At 38.6% G+C, this 19,940-nt stretch overlaps 2 protein-coding genes across 3 annotated transcripts; one reads left to right on the forward strand and one right to left on the reverse strand.

Annotated features, from left to right (window-relative positions):
- The first annotated feature begins 455 nt into the window (after window positions 1-455).
- Window positions 456-3,049, forward strand: LOC140881333 (beta-glucosidase 12-like). Of its 2 annotated transcripts, none has more exons than XM_073286551.1 (11): window positions 456-724; window positions 828-886; window positions 968-1,043; window positions 1,132-1,209; window positions 1,296-1,383; window positions 1,499-1,754; window positions 1,835-1,950; window positions 2,083-2,294; window positions 2,381-2,518; window positions 2,588-2,696; window positions 2,767-3,049. In XM_073286551.1, the coding sequence occupies exons 1-11, from the start codon at window positions 472-474 to the stop codon at window positions 2,963-2,965; spliced, it is 1,584 nt and encodes a 527-aa protein (XP_073142652.1). In that variant the 5' UTR covers window positions 456-471; the 3' UTR covers window positions 2,966-3,049. The 2 variants fall into 2 exon arrangements, with proteins under 2 accessions (XP_073142652.1, XP_073142661.1); XM_073286560.1 differs by having other exon boundaries at window positions 2,762-2,924.
- A 110-nt stretch (window positions 3,050-3,159) lies between these two features.
- Window positions 3,160-7,057, reverse strand: LOC140881672 (probable receptor-like protein kinase At1g30570). The gene is made up of 2 exons (XM_073287204.1): window positions 6,489-7,057; window positions 3,160-6,341 (listed from the first exon to the last, which is right to left on the reverse strand). The coding sequence occupies exon 2, from the start codon at window positions 6,172-6,174 to the stop codon at window positions 3,643-3,645; it is 2,532 nt and encodes an 843-aa protein (XP_073143305.1). The 5' UTR covers window positions 6,175-6,341; window positions 6,489-7,057; the 3' UTR covers window positions 3,160-3,642.
- Between the last annotated feature and the right edge of the window lie 12,883 nt (window positions 7,058-19,940).

The raw sequence follows: 19,940 nt of genomic DNA on the forward strand, positions 1-19,940 counted from the left end.
AGAAAAAAAAGTAACAAAACAACGAAAACTCAAATTCTTTCAAGTTTGCGCTTACATTTATGAATTTCAGTATATCAAATCTAACATATCTTCGATATAAAGCATCAATCGCTAGAGTGACTAGCTAGTTTGGTCATTTTAGCAGACGAACAAAAATACTCATTAGTTCATTCAATAGCAAAAAAGTAAGGATCATATCTCATGATGTTTATCTTATCAAATAACTAAATGATGACTTTACCATTCAGTTTTACTTAAAGATGATGGGGTTGAATTTTAATTCTTCCAACAGAAGCAGAAAAGACCTTTTTCTTTGGATCGGATGCAAAGCACTAGCACTACATGTTGTCGGAATATGACTGCGGATTCACTCCCAACCACAAAAGATACATGGCTTGAATGTTAACTTGTTCATATATAAAACCAAGTACGCTGTAAAACAAATATAGAAAAAGATAAAAAGGTTCGGAGATGACAAGTACTCAGATTTCATTGTTCTTGTCCATTTTTAGTATGCTTATGATTACAGATGGCACAGTCACTGCTGCTACTGGTTCCAACCCAGAAACGAATTGTGAGTGCAACAGTACACTACTCCACCGCGACGACTTCCCTCCGGAGTTCGTATTCGGGGCAGGATCATCCGCTTATCAGTGTGAGGGTGCATATAATGAGAACGAGAAAGGCCTCAGCATGTGGGATAATTTCACGCACACGTATCCAGGTTCAAGTCCCTTTTGAAGCATCTTGCCTTTTATATATCCTCTCACATCTTGAAATTTTATTCTCATGACATTATTTGTTGTTAAATTGAGGGATAATCTCAGATAAGATATTGGACCACAGTAATGGAGACGTAGCAATTGATTCTTATCACCTGTACAAGGTACAGTTTTTGAACTTCCAAGAAAAACAGTGGGATTCTTTTGAGTTTTGACATCTGCTTCTTGAACTCTTGGTTGTGTAGGAAGACGTTAAGATTGCAAATGACTTGCATCTTAATGCCTACAGATTTTCGATATCGTGGCCGCGGATATTGCCGGGTTCGATTTCATACTAGGCTTCTTGATACTGGAGAATGAATGTTATTTCAACATTTTCATTTACAGTTTTAGTTTTTGAATACCTCAGGTGGAACGATTGAGAAAGGTGTCAATCGTGATGGAATTGAGTACTACAACAATTTGATCGATGAACTTTTAGCCAATGGTTGTGTTCTGAACTCACAAAATGCTGAATGATATTTCACTTCAAATTCCATTCGGTTCATTCACTTCCACTGATATGTATTGAAGGTATAGAGCCTTTTGTCACGATTCTCCACTTAGATCTGCCGCAAGCTTTGCAAGATTCATATGGTGGGTTCCTAAGTCCTCAAATTGTGTAAGCATATAAAAAAAATTTCCAGTTTTCTCGAGACATGGAATGGATAGATTGTTATTTTCCTGAAAAGAAAAGTTTGATTGACATCATCCCAATTCTGATTTAATCACTCCAGAGCAGATTTTCAAGACTTTGCGGACCTCTTGTTCTGTGAATTTGGTGATCGTGTCAAGTATTGGATCACTATAAACGAGCCATGGACATTCAGTTCGCATGGTTACGCATATGGTTCATTTCCACCAGGCAGGTGTTCCGATTGGCAAGGGGCCAGTTGCATGGGGGGTGACTCAGGCATCGAACCATACATTGTCACACACAACCAGCTTCTGGCTCATGCTGCTGTTGTAACACTGTATAGGAAAAAATATCAGGTCTCATATACATTATCCTGAGCCCTCCAAGTTCTTTGTGTACAGACAATGATCACTTGTCAAACTTAAACTCTGTGCAGGACTTGCAAAAGGGAAATATTGGAATTACAGTTGTTTCATATTGGTTTGAGCCATATGATGAGTCGCTAGAGAATAAAAATGCCAAAGATCGAGCCCTTGATTTCATGCTAGGCTGGTTGGTATTTTGAACTCTGCCACCACAGTGTCCCAAATTTTGAGCACTAGAGGAGCTCGAGATATCTTTTTGCTATCAACTTGATAAACCCATTACTTGCAAGACAACTGATTTTGGTAATGTCTTGAACAGGATTATGGAACCACTAACAGCAGGTAAATATCCAAACAGCATGAGAGCACGTGTCGGAAGCCGACTGCCCGAATTCTCAGAAGAGAGTATAGAGAGGCTAAAAGGGTCCTTTGATTTCATAGGATTCAACTACTATGGTGCCATTTATGCACTTAACAAGCCCAACTCTTCAAGCCTCAGCTTCTTGACGGATTCAGAGGTCGAGAAAACAGGTGGCTCTAAGATTCAATACTTTCTTGAATCGTCGGTATATATATTTGTAAGTCGCGAGACCAAGCTTTGATTGATTTGTCTCAAGGGGAGAGAAATGGAAAGCCAATTGGTGCACAGGCAAGAAAATCAAGCCCGATCTATATTTATCCAAAGGGACTTCCACAGATTTTGAAGCATATAAGAGAAGAATACAATGATCCGTTGATATACATCACCGAAAATGGTAATTTCACCAACAAACTTCGAACGAAAAATTACTTGAGAAGTTTCAAGATTATTCTGTCTATTTCAGGGATTGATGAGGCTGCAAATGACCGTTCAGAAATCTCCGAAGCAATCAAGGACAACGCGAGGAAGGCCTACATTCGTGACCATCTCTGTTGTCTGCATCAAGCTATTGAGTGAGTATTACCCTTCTCTAAATTCACACAAAGTTTATTTATACTAGTTAGTTATACGGGTGCAGCACAGGAAGGATGGGATCAATGTGAAAGGGTACTTCGTGTGGTCACTAATGGACAATTTCGAGTGGGCTTCCGGCTTCTCTGTTCGTTTTGGACTGAATTATGTTGATTACAAAGATAAACATCTGACAAGATATCCAAAACATTCTGCCAAATGGTTCAAGGAATTTCTGGAAAGCCATCCCTCAAGAATATCTGACCAATGATCCCATAAAAATGTCTCAAGGATATATATATTCCTACAGTCAACATCGTGTATGGAAAATTGGAAATAACGATCGTTAATTAAGAAAAGCAAGATGAAATATAGCTTGAAAGTTCGAAATATTTTCATTTCATTACTCAGAAACTAGTACAGAAAAATGAAAATCTGAAACTGTGATCAATGCGTAAATGATGAAGTATGAGAGATTACAATTACCACCAGTGATGTGCATACCGGGTTGCACACAAAAAAAAGGTTTTGACCAAGGTTATTCACCATATTTTCGAATTTAAAAAAAGGAAAAAGATCAGCACTTCAAATTAAAACCAGCCGTAGAAAAGAACAAAGAGAAGCATACATGCAAGTGTTACTCACTTCCTGATATGTAATAGGCATAATAATACCTTTCTAGACTGACATCACAACTTTCCAAACAACACCAAGAGACAAGAATAAAAGAATGGACCTCGCAAATGAAATTAAACAAAGTAAATAGAAGACTCTGAAAGCCAGCAGCTATATACTACAGCAACTTTTCTTTTTCCATCTCCACCTCCTTTCCCTACTCTGCTATGTTGATAATGAAGAAAGATTCCACACTCCTATTATATTTGTGTGCACATGAAAAAGTGGAAAGAAGCAGGCCCAGAAATCACAATACCGAATATAGCTTCTGACCTATTGTTTAGGAGTGCCAGTATCTGAATTTTCTTCTGCCCGTGCTTCGTCAGATTTTGAATCATCAAAAGGCCTCAAATAATTAATGCTAGAAACTGAGTGTTCTCCAGCATTGCTGCGCAACCAAGCATCTTGAAGCTGTAAAACATATTCCAAGTGCCACAGAACTTCCCCCATTGTTGGCCTGCTCTTCCCCTCATCTGCAAGACATTTCTCAGCAATCTCTCCAAACCTCATCAATGATTCTGGAGAATACTTTCCTTTGAGTTGTTCATCGAGAATGCTCTCAAGCGATCCCTCTCTTTGGCAACGCAATGCCCACTCTGCAAGATTTATTTGATCTTTCGGTAATGTGGGATTAATAACAGCTCGGGCACAAACAACTTCAAAAAGGACCACACCAAACGAGTAAACATCAGATTTCTCGGTCAGTTGTTGCCGCCTGAAATATTCAGGATCAAGATAACCGAAGCTTCCCTTCACCGCAGTGCTCACATGTGTGTGCTCAAATGAAGGACCAGTTTTGGACAGCCCAAAATCAGCCATTTTTGCTACAAAGTTCCCATCTAACAAAATGTTGGTTGTCTTGACGTCCCTGTGGATTATTCCCCTCTCTGATCCTGTATGAAGGTAGTGCAATCCCCTGGCCGCACCAATGCACACTTCCATTCGTTGCTTCCAACTTAATGGTGGTAAGTCGCTCCCAAACAGATGATTCCTCAGAGTTCCATTAGCCATATATTCATACACCAAAATCATTTCATTCTGCTCATCACAGAATCCAATCAGAGGGACAAGATGCCGGTGCCTTAGTTTTGACAGCAGCTCAATTTCTGTCTCAAATTCTGCTAAGCCCTGCTGAGATTGTGGATTGGATCGCTTAATTGCGACGAGGGTCCCATCATCAATCTCTCCTTTGTACACCTTACCAAATCCTCCCACTCCTATCACCAAACTTTCATCAAAATTATGTGTTGCTGCTCTAATCTCTGTTACTGTGAAGCGCCTCCCGGACCTGACAGAGCCAAATTGTCCATTTGGACTCTGACAACTCATTGAGCCTTTTGCATTGGCAGTGCTATTCCAAATTGATCCATGGAGGAACAAAGGCCGCCAGCCAGGAGAGGTCTTCTTGGTACCATTTTCTTCTCTCTTCTTCTTACAGAAGCAGATGGTCAGCATACATACAGCTGCAAGAATGGCAACAGAAGCACTACCAGCTCCAATTCCAACCCAAAGGATTAGCTTTCTTGAACTTTTTTTAATTTCTGGATCACTATACTTCTGTGCATAAGCAAGATTTCCATTCCGACTTAGCTTGAAAACCTCCAAACCACTCAAAAGAGCATCAGTTCCAGCAGAACCAGTACTTGTATCGGGACCTAACTGAATCCAAAGAGTCTTGGTGTTAGAAGAAATTGAATCCAGGTAATCCTCATGATATGCCTTGTTTATACCTCCAGCTCGAACAAAAATGTCAAAGTTTTCTGCAGCAGTTTTATTGTCAACGTATATTCTGAAAATCCTCTGATTAGGCTTATCATACAGCAGCTCACAGAAGTGCAGGCGGACTAGATAATCAAAATCTGGATCGACCTCCAATTTCCATGACATGTTGAATCTCTTGTCCAATACTTCTGTATTTGTCAAAGTTCTTGCTGTTTCATAGACAAGAAGAGGCGCTACGGTTGTATCATTTGGAGTAGCATAAGTAATGTTTGATTTGTTATAGATTTCTGATCCAGCATCTGAATTTATCATGTAACCTGAATCAGTTTCCCACATCCTCCAGAAAAAAGAATCTTGATCAGGTTTGATGGAGGAGCCTCCAACATTCAGTCTATACATGGTTTCGATCCCCCGTTTGTTTAAATTCAATGAGCTCAAGCCACCATTTACGCCCACCCTCCTCACAGAGTCGATGAACATCTTATTGTCTTCTGGAATCATTTCTATTGCATTCACGAAACCAAATGAGCCTTTTGAGGGAACAAAATTAACAACCGTTTCACTACCTTCAACAGTAAGGAAATATTCCTTCACCAAATATGTCAAGCTAGAATTAACTCTTGAAGCAGGAAATTGTGAGTTCTTATACAAAATCTCACCAGGAACATTGAATTCAGAAAGTAGCTTCAAACCATTCACCTCAACAGAGAAGTAAGAGTCATTGGCATTATAATTTTCAAATATCAATGGGTAGAAATGAAGCCTAAAAAAATAATTCCCCGATGTTCCTTGAAAACTATAATTCATGCGGTCTGTAAAAACTCTGGCAGTTCTATAAAGTGGCTCATAAACTGGATCGCCATTGAACATAGTGCTGTAGGCTTCAATACCAGGAGCAATGAGGGTGAAATTGTTGCCTGAAACTTTGTCACCAATCCATCTCCTACCATCTACATTTACACTCGAATTCGACCCACAATTTATCAGAAAGGACTGAATCTGAGATTCCACCGTTCTCGCAAACACAAATATAATAACCAGAAACAATACACTCAAGATTCCCAGGCCCTGAACCTTCATCATTCACCACTTGTAAAACAAACCAGATTCCCCCAGTTACCCTTATATGTTTTCTCCCAACAGAACTCAGAATCCAATGCAAGCACCAATAAATAGCAACCAAGAACAGAATGACATCAATTAAAAATTAAAAACCGTAGGCTGGATTCTGGAACCAAACGAACTGCTACCTGCAAATACAAAGCCAACAAATTTACCTCTCGTGGACATATTTTTTCTACAGCACACTCACTCACCCTCCAGCCAAAATTTTCTTTTTTAAATGAAGAAACTCCAAAAATATAAAAGTAAAACAACAAGCAAAGACATCAAGTTACCTTCGTCACAGGAATCACGACTGGAAACCACCAAGAACTGTTGAATCAAACAATCAGCTAGCAGATCTGGGCCAGGAAACAGTACAGAAAAGGGAGGGATTTCAAATGGCTACAGAAAAACGGTACAAGAACGGAAAGACGCAATCTTTTTCCCTCCTGTGAGCCTAAACACACAGAAAAAGGAAAAACAAAATCCCAGAAAAGAGGAAAAATGTGGAGGAAGATGGAACACAGGCTTAGGCAGAGATTAAGGTTTCAAAACAGACTGGAAAACATTCATGTCATTTATTTAGTCTTGTGTCTTGTTTTCTTTAGAAAAGGGTCGAGAATCCTGCATATAAATTATCTGTAAAATTAAACCAGTTGCAAACTTTATTGCACTTTAAGTTGTAACTGCTTTACTCAGTCATCTTTTCATTTTTTTCCAAAAAGAAGAAACAAAAAAATGATTACGAAATTTATCAAATTTTGACGTTTAGTGTGGGGTATATAAAAAACGTAGGGTGGGGCGAGTGGCAGATGGATGTTTGGTTGGCGGAGTATGAACGGACCTCCATTATTCGTCATCCTCACATGCATTTGTCTGCAAGATTGATTGATCTACGCGCAATTTCATAGAATTTTTCTTTAAAAAAATTTCTTTATGTAATAGGATCGAGGAAATTTATCTACTAAACTCCTCAAAGTCTCAACTTTCTCACTAGATGATCTTTGAAGAGATAATTTTACGAGCGGATCTCGCGGATTTATATGATGAATTGGTCGATTCGATTAACATCTATAACCAAAATTAATATTTTTTATACAAAAAATAATATTTTTTATAAGTTGAGTTAAATAAGATATTATAAAATTAAGTCGTTTTATAAGAATTTTCGTGCTTGTGACGATGATATGTAAATATATGTTAAAGAATTGCACCCCCGACTCGAATTCTCAATTTCTTAAAAGTGGTTTTTTTTTGTTCCCAAAAAAAAATTGGAAGTAATTTTGATAACACCAAATGAAAATATGAAATAGTTTTTTTTATGGGCAACTTGTAGATAACTCCCTAAATCAAACATAATTTTCAATTTACTCCCTATATTTGTCTTTCTGAAAATGTCATTGTCTTTATTTTAATCATTATTATTTCTTGAATTATTAAATGTGGAATTGGATTCAAAATCTGATTTACTTGATTCATCAAGATAATAAATATTTTCATCGTCGGATGAAAATTCAATTGTTTCTACTGGATAGAATCCAATAGTATATATTTCTTCAAGAAGTTTAACTTTATTTTTCTTTTCGTTTCGTTTTGGACATTCATTTGCATAATGACCTTCTTCATTGCACAACCAACATGTGCAGTTCTTTCCTTTACCTTTTGGGCAATGTGGTTTTTTATTATCAAACTTTTTATAAAATTTTCTTTTATAAGGTTTTCTGAAGAAATTTCTTCTAAATTTCTTTTTCTTATAGGGAATAAATTTCCTATTAAAAGATTTATAAGGTTTATTTAATTTATTATGTTTCTGTTGTTTTAAATGTTTGTGTGACATGTTTGTTTTACAACCGTATTCTTTTACTGTGAATTCCATTTTGTCACAACAAAGTTTATTATTTTGTTTGTAAGATTTGGATATTCTTTTATTTAATGTTACTTCTTGACATTTCTTTGTTATAACGTCTTTAATAAATTTAATAGCTACTCCTAATGTTTTGGCATAAGCACTAGTTAAGAATTCATCTTTACTATTTATTGGTATATTAGGTATTTTATTAAAAATACTTAATTTATAATGCTCTTTTTTATCAGCATCTATTAACTGATAATAGTTTGTTTCATAATCACATATAAATTCTTATAGATAACATAGATTACATAATTTTATATTATCCAAAATAAAAATTGCTCTATTTTGTTCTATATTTTTGGCTACTAAATTAGCGTCATTATTAGAAACTCCTAAAAATTCTTGGTACAAGGCATCAACAAATAGTTCGAAATATAGATGTTCTGTCATTCCTTGTGGTAGATTAGTAATTACTAGGTTTTCAGCCCAAGTTCTTACTGCTCCAACCAGTGTCATTTTTATCATCTCATGAGTTAAAACTTGAATATTCTCACTTTTGTCTAATAATGGTGTTAATTGAATTTGTACTGATAGTTCATTTGCCCAATGATCTATTTTTTATTTTCTTTCTTTGGCTGTTGAACAACCTAAATCTAAGATATTCTGTTTCACAAATCCTGATATTTTTTATTCTCTAAGAATATCTCTAACATCTTTATAAGATCCAGAGTATTGGTCTCTGTTATATATATTCTTCATCATCTCTTCCACCACTACCTTCTACATTCGTTCGTAGATTTAATCGTGGTCTAAAATCATCTTCAGATTCTGATTCTGAAATATCCATATCTCTGTATTGTTCTGATTCCTGATGTGAATGATATAATTCTTCTGTATTTACTCATATTTGTTCAAAATCAGATGAGTCTGTTTCACTAAACATCTCCATATTTATGTTTGTCATAACTAAGGGGATTTCTATACCATGATTCAATTTTGAATGGTGGTTCTTCTTCCATTTTCCTTTTTCCTTTATCTATTGGAAGAACTTCTTTAAGATAGTTTAATATTTCATTACTATGTCTTTCCTGTTCAATTGTTAATCTAGTCGTTGCTAAATCAATATATTCTTTGAAATTCTTCTCTAATTTTTGTATTGATAGATTGATCTTATTGATATTGTTTTCTAAATCTCCTAGATCTTTTTCTAATTTTATTAAGGACGTCATTGCGATGAGGTTGATTCATTAACAATAGCTTGTTTAATTTTAAGAATATTTTGATTCATGGTTCCAATCTTTTCAAGAATATCTTCATCATTTCTAGCAAATGATAATGATCTTCTTGGTACAGACTGTTTTGTGATTTGGAGGTCATCTGAACTCCATCTTTTATAGGGATTTATTTCTTCAATAAATGATTTTCGAGGGTGTTCAATTCTTGTAATATTTTCAAACATTCTTTCAACAGAAATAGTTGATTTTGTTGAAATTATTCCTGTTTGAGAATTATTACTTATTGCTAAACCGACAACATAGTTTATATTGATCGGATGGTTTCCTGTTAACATAAGATTATTTCTATAAAAGTAATAATCTAATGTTAAAACGTCATTTATGTTTTTATCAAAAAGAGATATATTGTATTGTGGATAAATACAAAATTTCATCTTTTTGTAACATAAGTTTCCTTCAATTTTTCCAAGGATAGAATCCTCAAAATTACGTATCCTTTTGTCACGAACTGTGATTTCAAATGGTGTATCTATTCCTTTTTGGTAGTGAGCTGATACTATTATTTCGATTCCTCCAATGTGAACATATTTCAGTTCAGATCGTTCTTTTTCACTGGCTTTTGCCATGATGGTATCAATATCTTGAGTTGTTAATAACTTCAGAGTATTAGACCTTGATTCGTTATTTATTTTACAAGATCGTTCTTTTGTACGAATCGAATAATAAATTAAATTTTTTCTAGGATTAATAAAATTTGAAATCTTGCTTAATATTCCTGGTTGGTCTATTAGATTTGTTTTTGAATTAGAAAACCCTATTTTCTGTATCTCAGCAAACTTATTCTGATTAAATATAATATTCAAATTATACTCTTGGTTCTCTTCAGATTCATCAATCTGACTATTTTGATTTGGAATTTTTACTTCTGTCATTTTAACAGATCATAGAACTTCTTAATTTTCTTAAGGCTATTAAAAGCCTTTTTGTTGAATCTATCTGTTCTAATAAATTCTGAAAATCTTCGAAACTATCAATTGAAGATTGACAATTTTTAAGATGTTTCAAATTGTTTTCACAATTTTCTATATCAAAATTTATATTTTGAGAATATAAATTAAAGATATTCATTTTTGTATTTTCATACATTTTCCATTTAGTAAAAATTGTTACTTTTATTATTTTGTTTTTGTTGATCGGATTTCGATAACAAAGTTTGTTCTTATTCATAACATATTGTTATGTCTTCAATTTCATCGTTTTCAGAAATTTGAATTATCATTTTCCATTTGCTTGAAAAATGTTCTTTTTTATGATTTTTGAAATAAAAGGTTTGGAGATCTTTTATTTTATTTCATAATTGATCTATTTGACGTAAATATTTTAGTAAGATTATTTTATCAAATAATTTTAATCTCAATATCTAAAGTTAATCCAGGCATTAATAATCTGCTTTATTTAACCGCTTTGATACCAGGTTGCGGAATTCTTCAAATTCTTATGAATTTTCTCATTCATGGCTTTACAGATCTGATTCATTTATAACAGATAAATGTTTTCAGATTAGTTTGGTTTCATTCATAGGTTATAATTACAAATTTTAGTTGATAAATTGATTCGAATATTGTAACACCCAGTATTTTTAAATACGTAAATCCGCATGCATAATTAGGATATTTAATTATTTAAATTTTAGATTTATGGGTTAAATAATTATGTGAATTATTTATGCATGATTTAATTTATTTTCAAGCATTTAACCCATAAATAGTGATTTTTATGATTTATGGCATTTTAATTATTTGATCGCGTAGACGGGACCGTGGACGGACGAGATGACAACTTTCTACCCAAATTATTTTATGAGTCTTTTAGGAGCCCAAAAATATTATTTTGAGATTTATTTCCTCAAAATTTTTAGTATTTAATTTTATATAATTTTAGGAGTCCATTTTTATTCAAATTTAGCCATTTTAATGACTTTTAATTATTTTTAAAATTTCCTTAATTTGTAATTTCGGGATTTTTATGTCTTTAATTTAAGTTATTAGATTTTAACTTTTATTTGGAGTTTTAAAACTTTATATTTTATATTTAAAACTTTTAATTTCCTAAAAACCTATTAAATTAAAAACCTAGACTAAGTCTAACCCTAAACCCCACACACTCACGCCTCCCTTCACCATTAGCCGCCCCACTCCACCTCCTCCATCTTCATCTTCTTCATCTAGCAATCCTCAAGAATTCATAGCTCGTTTTTGAAGGTCCGAAGCTCGTCGTCGTCGTCCCGTCGTCCCGGAAACGTTCTACGCAACTCGATCTTTGATTCATCGGTGAAAGGCATGTTTTCTTTCTCCATTTTTCGTTCCCTATCAGTGATTAATAGTGTGCGTGTGTATGCATCAAATTTATTCAAGAAATTTTCAGAAAAACGTTTGCTTTTGGATGTTTGCACCTTGTTCATGTGTTATTTTCATCATGCTCACGTTTTGCTATGGTGTGTGCACGGCTGCTGGTCAGAAGACGCATGGGGGGGTTCCTTAGGGTCCCTAGGATGGGTTTGGTTGGATGGTTAAGGCTGAAAGAGGGCTGGAGTCGAGCTACATCAGATCTAGGGTCCAAGGGTTCGCAGCTTAGGGTTTGGGGGAAAAGGGGTCGGCTGGTGCATGCAGGGCCGAGAACCAGCCGACCCATGGCCAGGTTAGGACCGGCAGGACCTTGGGAAGGTCCTGCCGGCGGCGGTCCGGCCAGTGGTGGCCGGACTGGTGCGGCAGCAGCCCTTGACGGGCTGCTGCACGCAGCCGAGAGGATTTGAGAGAAGGGGAGGATCGGGTTGGGCTGGGTTCTGGGCCTGGGTCGGGTCTGGGTGTCCTGGGTCGGGTTAAGTTGGTCCGGGTTTGGTGGGCCGGGCTCGAGTCTTTTTAATTTTAAAATATTTTAGGAATTAATTGGTTTTTGGGCCAATTAATTAGAAATAAAATTATTTGGACTCCTAAATAATTTTATTTGGGATTTTAAAATTTTAATTAAGTTAGTCCATTAATTTTATGGGCTTTTGAGCCCATAAAAGTTAGTGGGCCAGTCTTTGGGCTTTTGGGCCCATTGGGCCAGTTTAAATTGTTATTGGGCCTAGAATGCTTTAATGGGCTTTAAATTATTTAATTGGGCTTAGAATAATTTTTATTGGGCTTAAGTATGTTATTGGGCCAGTCTCAGTGTTAATGGGCCAGATTTAAGTAAATGGGCTTGAGTGTTAGGGCCAGCAGTCCAGTACAATCCATGAGAAATTTGCATGTGTCCTGAATATATATTTAATTATTTTTATGCATTGAAGTTATTTTAATATTTATATGTTAGTAAGAAATTAAATTAAATATATATGAAGGACACACATTTTTATTTAAATACATGCATTCATGAAATAATTTTATGCATAATTAAATGTTTAAGGTTGAGCAATAATAAAATATTTTATGTTGGAAGTTGAAGTAGTGTGACAATTTAAGGGGGATTCGTCCCCATATGTGAACTATTGAAGGGCAGTTTACTGCCAATTTAAGAGGTGATTCGTCGCCGCCACGTACGTTGGTTTCCACGCTGATCAGTATTTAATGTATGATTTAAGGTTACACTACGGATACAACCATGCGATGTTAGAAAATAATTGCTCAACAATGTTTATGTATTATGTTATTTAAGTTAAGTTAAGTTATGTTATGTTATGAAATTTTCAAGCATGCTCATTCATGTATATGTATGTATTAGTATTTAATTGTTTTAAATTATTTTAAACACTTGTTATGTTAGCATGTTGGGCCTCTAGGCTCACTACACTGGTATGGTGCAGGTGAGTATGTTGAGGATGAGGTTGTACCCACCGGAGGCGAGGATGTATGAGCGGGCATGCAGTGACCCCGTGACCGTGATAGATGTCTGAGTCACATGCATGTTTTTGATTATGTCAGCACGTTACACATTTTATATTATTTTTCAGTGGTTGTGAGTTTTGAATATTTTATTGAATATTGTCAGTGCATGCAAATTTTAATCATTTTATTTATGCAGTATTTTTAATTAAATGTTTGACTCAGATATTTATTTTATTTTAAAGAATGCATTTTTATTTAAGTATTTAATTGTTTATTTATTTATTTATTTTTAAATCTTTTTATTCTGTGCATATATGTATGGGCATATATGTACATATTTTATTTATTAAGTATAAAAAAAAAATTCGCATATTTATTTATTAATTATAGAGTTAGGGTCATTTGAGTTGGTATCAGAGCAAGGTCCTTGGAGGGGTCATTACTGCTATGCGAGCTCAGAAATCCACGCTACCGGTCTGTAAGTTTTAAGTATTTATAGCATGATTTAATTTTTTTTAGAATTTAAGTTAGCATTAATTTGAAACAACTTAGTTATGCATGGCGATTTACGTAAAGAAATATGTGGTGGTGCAGAATGCCTCCGAGACCAGTTAACAGACGTGGGGGACCTCCACCTCCACCTCCACCTCCACCTCCGCAGAACCCTATTGCAGCATTGGAGCAGGCCAATGCGAATATGATGGCGGGGATTACTGCTCTGTTAGAGCAGCAGGCTACTCGTCCCAGGTTGTCCCATGAGGAGGACGTTGCTGAGAGGTTCCAGAAGAAGGGACCCAAGGAGTTTGTTGGTACCAACGATCCTTTGGTGGCGGAGGGATGGATTCGCTCTCTGGAGTCCATCTTTGCTTATATGGGGATGACAGACACCGACAGGGTGAACTGTGCGACGTACATGCTGAGGGGTGATGCAGCGCTCTGGTGGGAGGGTGCAGCCAGGGGAGTTCACCTTCCTACACTGACCTGGGCAGAGTTTAGGCGTATCTTCTACGCCAAGTACTTCACTGAGGATGTGCGCAGTCGCATGATCCGAGAGTTTATGAGTCTCCGTCAGGGGGACAAGACAGTGGTTGAGTATGTGAGACAGTTCGATAGGGGCTGTCACTTTGTGCCTCTGATTTCAGATAGTCCACCAGAGAAGTTGAGGCAGTTTGTGGAGGGTTTGAAGGCGGATATCAAGCATGATGTTCGCATGACAGACGTCCTTACTTATGAGTCTGCAGTCAGTAGAGCCTTGCGTTTCGAGGAGGGTCGGAGAGAGATCCAGAGGGAGCAGCAGGGGAAGAGGCAGTTTCAGGCTGGGTATCAGCGACCATCTTCGCAGCCTCCTGCGAAGAAGCAGTTTACAGGGCCGGCTAAGGGCCCGAATCCACAGCAGAGGCCACAGCAGCAGAGGCCGCAGCAGCAGAGGGGCGGGGCCCCTAATTCCATAGCTTATCCCACTTGCCCGAAGTGCCAGAAGATGCATTCGGGACCTCGTCTATTGGGAGCAGGAGTTTGCTACCACTGTAGGGAGCCAGGGCATCAGATAGCTAACTGCCCGAGGAAGAAGAACACCGCTGGTAGGGTGTTTGTGATGCAGGTCGAGGAGGTAGATCCAGACACCTCCTTGATCACCGGTATATCTTACCCCTAACTTTTAATAATTTTTCTTTGGTTAAAATTTCATCTTTAATTTGGAATTATTGTTATTTGGGTTATTTAACTGCATGTTAGAATAGGAAGCATGTTTTACTTGTTATTAGAATTAAGAATTAGTAGTGACTCGTTGGGGAAAATTTAGTAGTGGTATGAAACTGTTGGGAATTTTCTGCGTGCAGGGAGAATTCTAGTTGGAGGCAACTCCACGTTTGCGTTGTTAGATTCAGGGGCTACGCATTCGTTTATCTCCCTGGAGTTTATCAGGCGGGTAGGCATCACACCTGAGAGTAGTGACAGTGGGTATGATGTTACTATGCCGTCAGGGCAGATTATTTCTACCTCGAAGGTTATTCGAGGACTGGAGTTGGAGCTGCAGGGACACTCCATTCGAGCAGATGTAGTAGTTTTGCCTTTGAGTGGATTCGATTTGATTTTGGGCATGGACTGGTTGACAGTCAATGGAGCTTCGATTGATTTTCGTCGGAGATCAGTGTCAGTGAGTACTACAGTAGGCGACCCGTTCACTTTTCATGCATCTCAGAGCAGTGATATTCCTCAGGTGATATCTCATATTCAGGCAAGGAAGTTGTTGAGACGGGGTTGCCAGGAGTTTCTAGCGAGCATCGTCACGACTTCAGAGCCATCTAGCAGATCATTATCAGAGATAGAGGTAGTTCGTGACTTTCCGGATGTCTTTCCGGAGGATGTTGCAGGAATTCCACCAGTGAGAGATGTGGAGTTCGGCATCGACTTAGTGCCAGACACCGTGCCTATCTCTAAGGCACCGTACAGACTTGCTCCTACCGAGATGAAAGAGTTGAAGGAGCAGATTCAGGAGTTGTTAGAGAAAGGCTTTGTTCGTCCTAGCTTTTCTCCGTGGGGAGCTCCGGTGTTATTTGTGAAGAAGAAGGATGGCAGTATGAGACTGTGCATCGATTACCGAGAGCTCAACAGGGTCACAGTGAAGAACAAGTATCCACTGCCAAGGATAGAGGATTTATTTGACCAGTTGCAGGGAGCTTCGGTGTTCTCCAAGATCGACCTGCGATCTGGTTATCATCAGTTGCGTGTTAGAGATACAGATGTGTCCAAGACTGCTTTCAGGACACGATATGGGCATTACGAGTTCTTAGTGATGCCATTTGGGATGACCAATGCTCCAGCGGTTTTCATGGATCTCATGAACCGAGTCTTTCAGCCGTATTTAGATCAGTTCATCATAGTCTTTATTGATGATATTTTGATCTATTCTAGGAGCATCGAGGAGCATAGACAGCATCTTCAGACAGCCTTGCAGACTTTGAGGGAGCATCGTTTGTATGCAAAGTTCAGCAAGTGCGAGTTTTGGCTTGAGCAGGTGGCATTTCTTGGCCATATTATTTCGAGAGATGAGATTGTAGTTGATCAGTCGAAGGTTGAGGCAGTGTAGAATTGGGGTATTCCGAAGAATGCTTCGGAGATTCGCAGTTTCTTGGGTTTGGCCGGATATTATAGGCAGTTCATCCAGGGTTTTTCCTCTATTGCAGTACCCTTGACTTCCTTGACCAAGAAGAATGCGAAGTTTATCTGGAGTTCAGACTGTCAGAGGAGCTTCGATCAGCTGAAGGAAGCACTCACTACTGCACCAGTGTTAGCAGAGACAGTACCACATGAGGAGTTAGTGGTGTACACCGACGCGTCTAAGCTGGGTTTAGGCGCAGTACTTATGCAGTGTGGCAAGGTTATTGCGTATGCGTCGAGGCAGCTGAAGATTCATGAGCAGAATTATCCGACGCATGACTTGGAGTTGGCAGCAGTGGTCTTCGCTTTGAAAATCTGGAGGCACTATCTGTATGGCGAGAAGTGCAAGATTTTCACAGACCACAAGAGTCTCAAGTACTTCTTCACACAGAAGGAGTTGAACATGAGACAGCGCAGATGGTTGGAGTTGGTGAAGGACTATGACTGTGACATTAGCTACCATCCGGGTAAAGCTAATGTAGTGGCCGATGCTTTGAGTCGAAAGTCGTCAGTGGTATCATGTTTGACCGTACAGTTACCACTATAGAGCGAGATTCAGAGATTTGGCTTGGAGTGTTATCCGAGTGGCCATGCACCGAGCTTGTCAGTGTTGACGGTGCAGCCAGTTCTGCGAGATCGGATTAGAGAGGGACAGTCTACTGATGAGGAGTTGCAGCGATGGAGACAGAGAGATGAGGCTAGAGGTAACCTCTTGTATACAGTGGAGGATGGTATCGTTCAGTACCGTGGTAGGATGTGGGTACCGAACGTCGATCAGTTGAGAGCTGGGATTTTAGCAGAGGCTCACACATCTCCGTACTCCATTCACCCCGGAAGTACGAAGATGTACAAAGATTTGCAGCTATTGTATTGGTGGCCCGGGATGAAGAGTGACATCGGGAGAGTGGTGTCAGAGTGCTTGACTTGTCAGCAAGTCAAGGCAGAGCATCAGCGTCCAGCAAGACTTCTTAGACCTCTTCCTATTCCGGAATGGAAATGGGAGAATATTACGATGGACTTTGTGGTTGGCTTACCGAGGAGTTCCAGAGGTTGTACAACGATTTGGGTGATTGTGGATAGACTTACCAAGTCAGCTCATTTCTTGCCGGTGAGGACTACTTATACTTTGACACAGTATGCAGAGCTTTACATCAAAGAGATTGTTAGACTGCATGGCATACCAGTGTCTATTGTGTCAGACAGAGATCCGAGATTCACATCTGCGTTTTGGAAGAGTCTGCACACAGCTTTGGGGACGAGGCTTTTGTTCAGTACAACATTTCATCCCCAGACAGATGGTCAGTCTGAGAGAGTGATCCAGGTTCTCGAGGATCTTCTGAGAGCTTGTGTCATTGATTTTCGGGGCTCTTGGGAGACTAGACTGTCATTAGTGGAGTTTACCTATAACAACAGTTTTCAGTCGTCTATAGGTATGGCTCCTTATGCAGCATTGTATGGGAGGAGATGTAGATCTCCTGTGCATTGGGATGAGGTTGGTGAGCGGATTTTGCTGGGTCCTGAGATTGTGCAGCAGACAGCTGACATAGTGACTCAGATTCGAGATCGGATGAGGACAGCTCAGAGTCGGCAGAAGAGTTATGCAGATGCCAGACGACGAGATTTGGAGTTCGCTGTAGGTGATCACGTATTCCTGAAGGTGTCACCTATGAAGGGAGTAGTGCGTTTTGGCCGGAGAGGCAAGCTTAATCCGAGGTATATAGGGCCCTTCGAGATCTTGGAGAGAGTTGGCACGTTGGCCTACCGTTTAGCTCTACCACCAGGGCTAGCGGCAGTGCACAACGTTTTCCATGTATCCATGCTTCGGAGATATGTCTCCAACCCGTCGCATATGTTGGATTTCGAGCCCTTACAGTTGCCACCAGATCTAGTGTATGAGGAGAGGCCAGTGCGGATCTTGGCTAGGGAGGAGCGGAGGCTTAGGACGCGGGTCATACCGATGGTCAGAGTCCAGTGGCTGAATCACTCGGAGGAGGAAGCTACTTGGGAGACCGAGGCAGACATGAGGACTCGCTACCCGGAGTTGTTCGGGTAAGTACTTTAATTTCGAGGACGAAATTCAATTTAAGGGGGGGAGAATTGTAACACCCGGTATTTTTAAATACGTAAATCCGCATGCATAATTAGGATATTTAATTATTTAAATTTTAGATTTATGGGTTAAATAATTATGTGAATTATTTATGCATGATTTAATTTATTTTCAAGCATTTAACCCATAATTAGTGATTTTTATGATTTATGGCATTTTAATTATTTGATCGCGTAGACGGGACCGTGGACGGACGAAATGATAACTTTCTACCCAAATTATTTTATGAGTCTTTTAGGAGCCCAAAAATATTATTTTGAGATTTATTTCCTCAAAATTTTTAGTATTTAATTTTATATAATTTTAGGAGTCCATTTTTATCCAAATTTAGCCATTTTAATGACTTTTAATTATTTTTAAAATTTTCTTAATTTGTAATTTCGGGATTTTTATGTCTTTAATTTAAGTTATTAGATTTTAACTTTTATTTGGAGTTTTAAAACTTTATATTTTATATTTAAAACTTTTAATTTCCTAAAAACCTATTAAATTAAAAACCTAGACTAAGTCTAACCCTAAACCCCACACACTCACGCCTCCCTTCACCATTAGCCGCCCCACTCCACCTCCTCCATCTTCATCTTCTTCATCTAGCAATCCTCAAGAATTCATAGCTCGTTTTTGAAGGTCCGAAGCTCGTCGTCGTCGTCCCGTCGTCCCGGAAACGTTCTACGCAACTCGATCTTTGATTCATCGGTGAAAGGCATGTTTTCTTTCTCCATTTTTCGTTCCCTATCAGTGATTAATAGTGTGCGTGTGTATGCATCAAATTTATTCAAGAAATTTTCAGAAAAACGTTTGCTTTTGGATGTTTGCACCTTGTTCATGTGTTATTTTCATCATGCTCACGTTTTGCTATGGTGTGTGCACGGCTGCTGGTCAGAAGACGCATGGGGGGGTTCCTTAGGGTCCCTAGGATGGGTTTGGTTGGATGGTTAAGGCTGGAAGAGGGCTGGAGTCGAGCTACATCAGATCTAGGGTCCAAGGGTTCGCAGCTTAGGGTTTGGGGGAAAAGGGGTCGGCTGGTGCATGCAGGGCCGAGAACCAGCCGACCCATGGCCAGGTTAGGACCGGCAGGACCTTGGGAAGGTCCTGCCGACGGCGGTCCGGCCAGTGGTGGCCGGACTGGTGCGGAAGGGCTGCTGCACGCAGCCGAGAGGATTTGAGAGAAGGGGAGGATCGGGTTGGGCTGGGTTCTGGGCCTGGGTCGGGTCTGGGTGTCCTGGGTCGGGTCAGTAGGTTAGTGGGTCGGGTTAAGTTGGTTCGGGTTCGGGTTTGGTGGGCCGGGCTCGAGTCTTTTTAATTTTAAAATATTTTAGGAATTAATTGATTTTTGGGCCAATTAATTAGAAATAAAATTATTTGGACTCCCAAATAATTTTATTTGGGCTTTTAAAATTTTAATTAAGTTAGTCCATTAAAAGTTAGTGGGCCAGTCTTTGGGCTTTTGGGCCCATTGGGCCAGTTTAAGTTGTTATTGGGCCTAGAATGCTTTAATGGACTTTAAATTATTTAATTGGGCT

Source organism: Henckelia pumila, chromosome 1 (assembly GCF_033568475.1).
Source record: "Henckelia pumila isolate YLH828 chromosome 1, ASM3356847v2, whole genome shotgun sequence".
Classification (NCBI taxonomy): Eukaryota; Viridiplantae; Streptophyta; class Magnoliopsida; order Lamiales; family Gesneriaceae; genus Henckelia; species Henckelia pumila.

Excerpts from the sequence above, each read along its gene's own strand:
- LOC140881333 (XM_073286551.1), top strand. The coding sequence starts at position 472 with ATGACAAGTACTCAGATTTCATTGTTCTTGTCCATTTTTAGTATGCTT. Across the intron at positions 1,755-1,834 it reads TGTATAGGAAAAAATATCAG|GACTTGCAAAAGGGAAATAT; the intron begins GTCTCATATACA and ends AACTCTGTGCAG. Across the intron at positions 2,697-2,766 it reads TGTCTGCATCAAGCTATTGA|GAAGGATGGGATCAATGTGA; the intron begins GTGAGTATTACC and ends GGTGCAGCACAG.
- LOC140881672 (XM_073287204.1), bottom strand. The coding sequence starts at position 6,174 with ATGATGAAGGTTCAGGGCCTGGGAATCTTGAGTGTATTGTTTCTGGTT.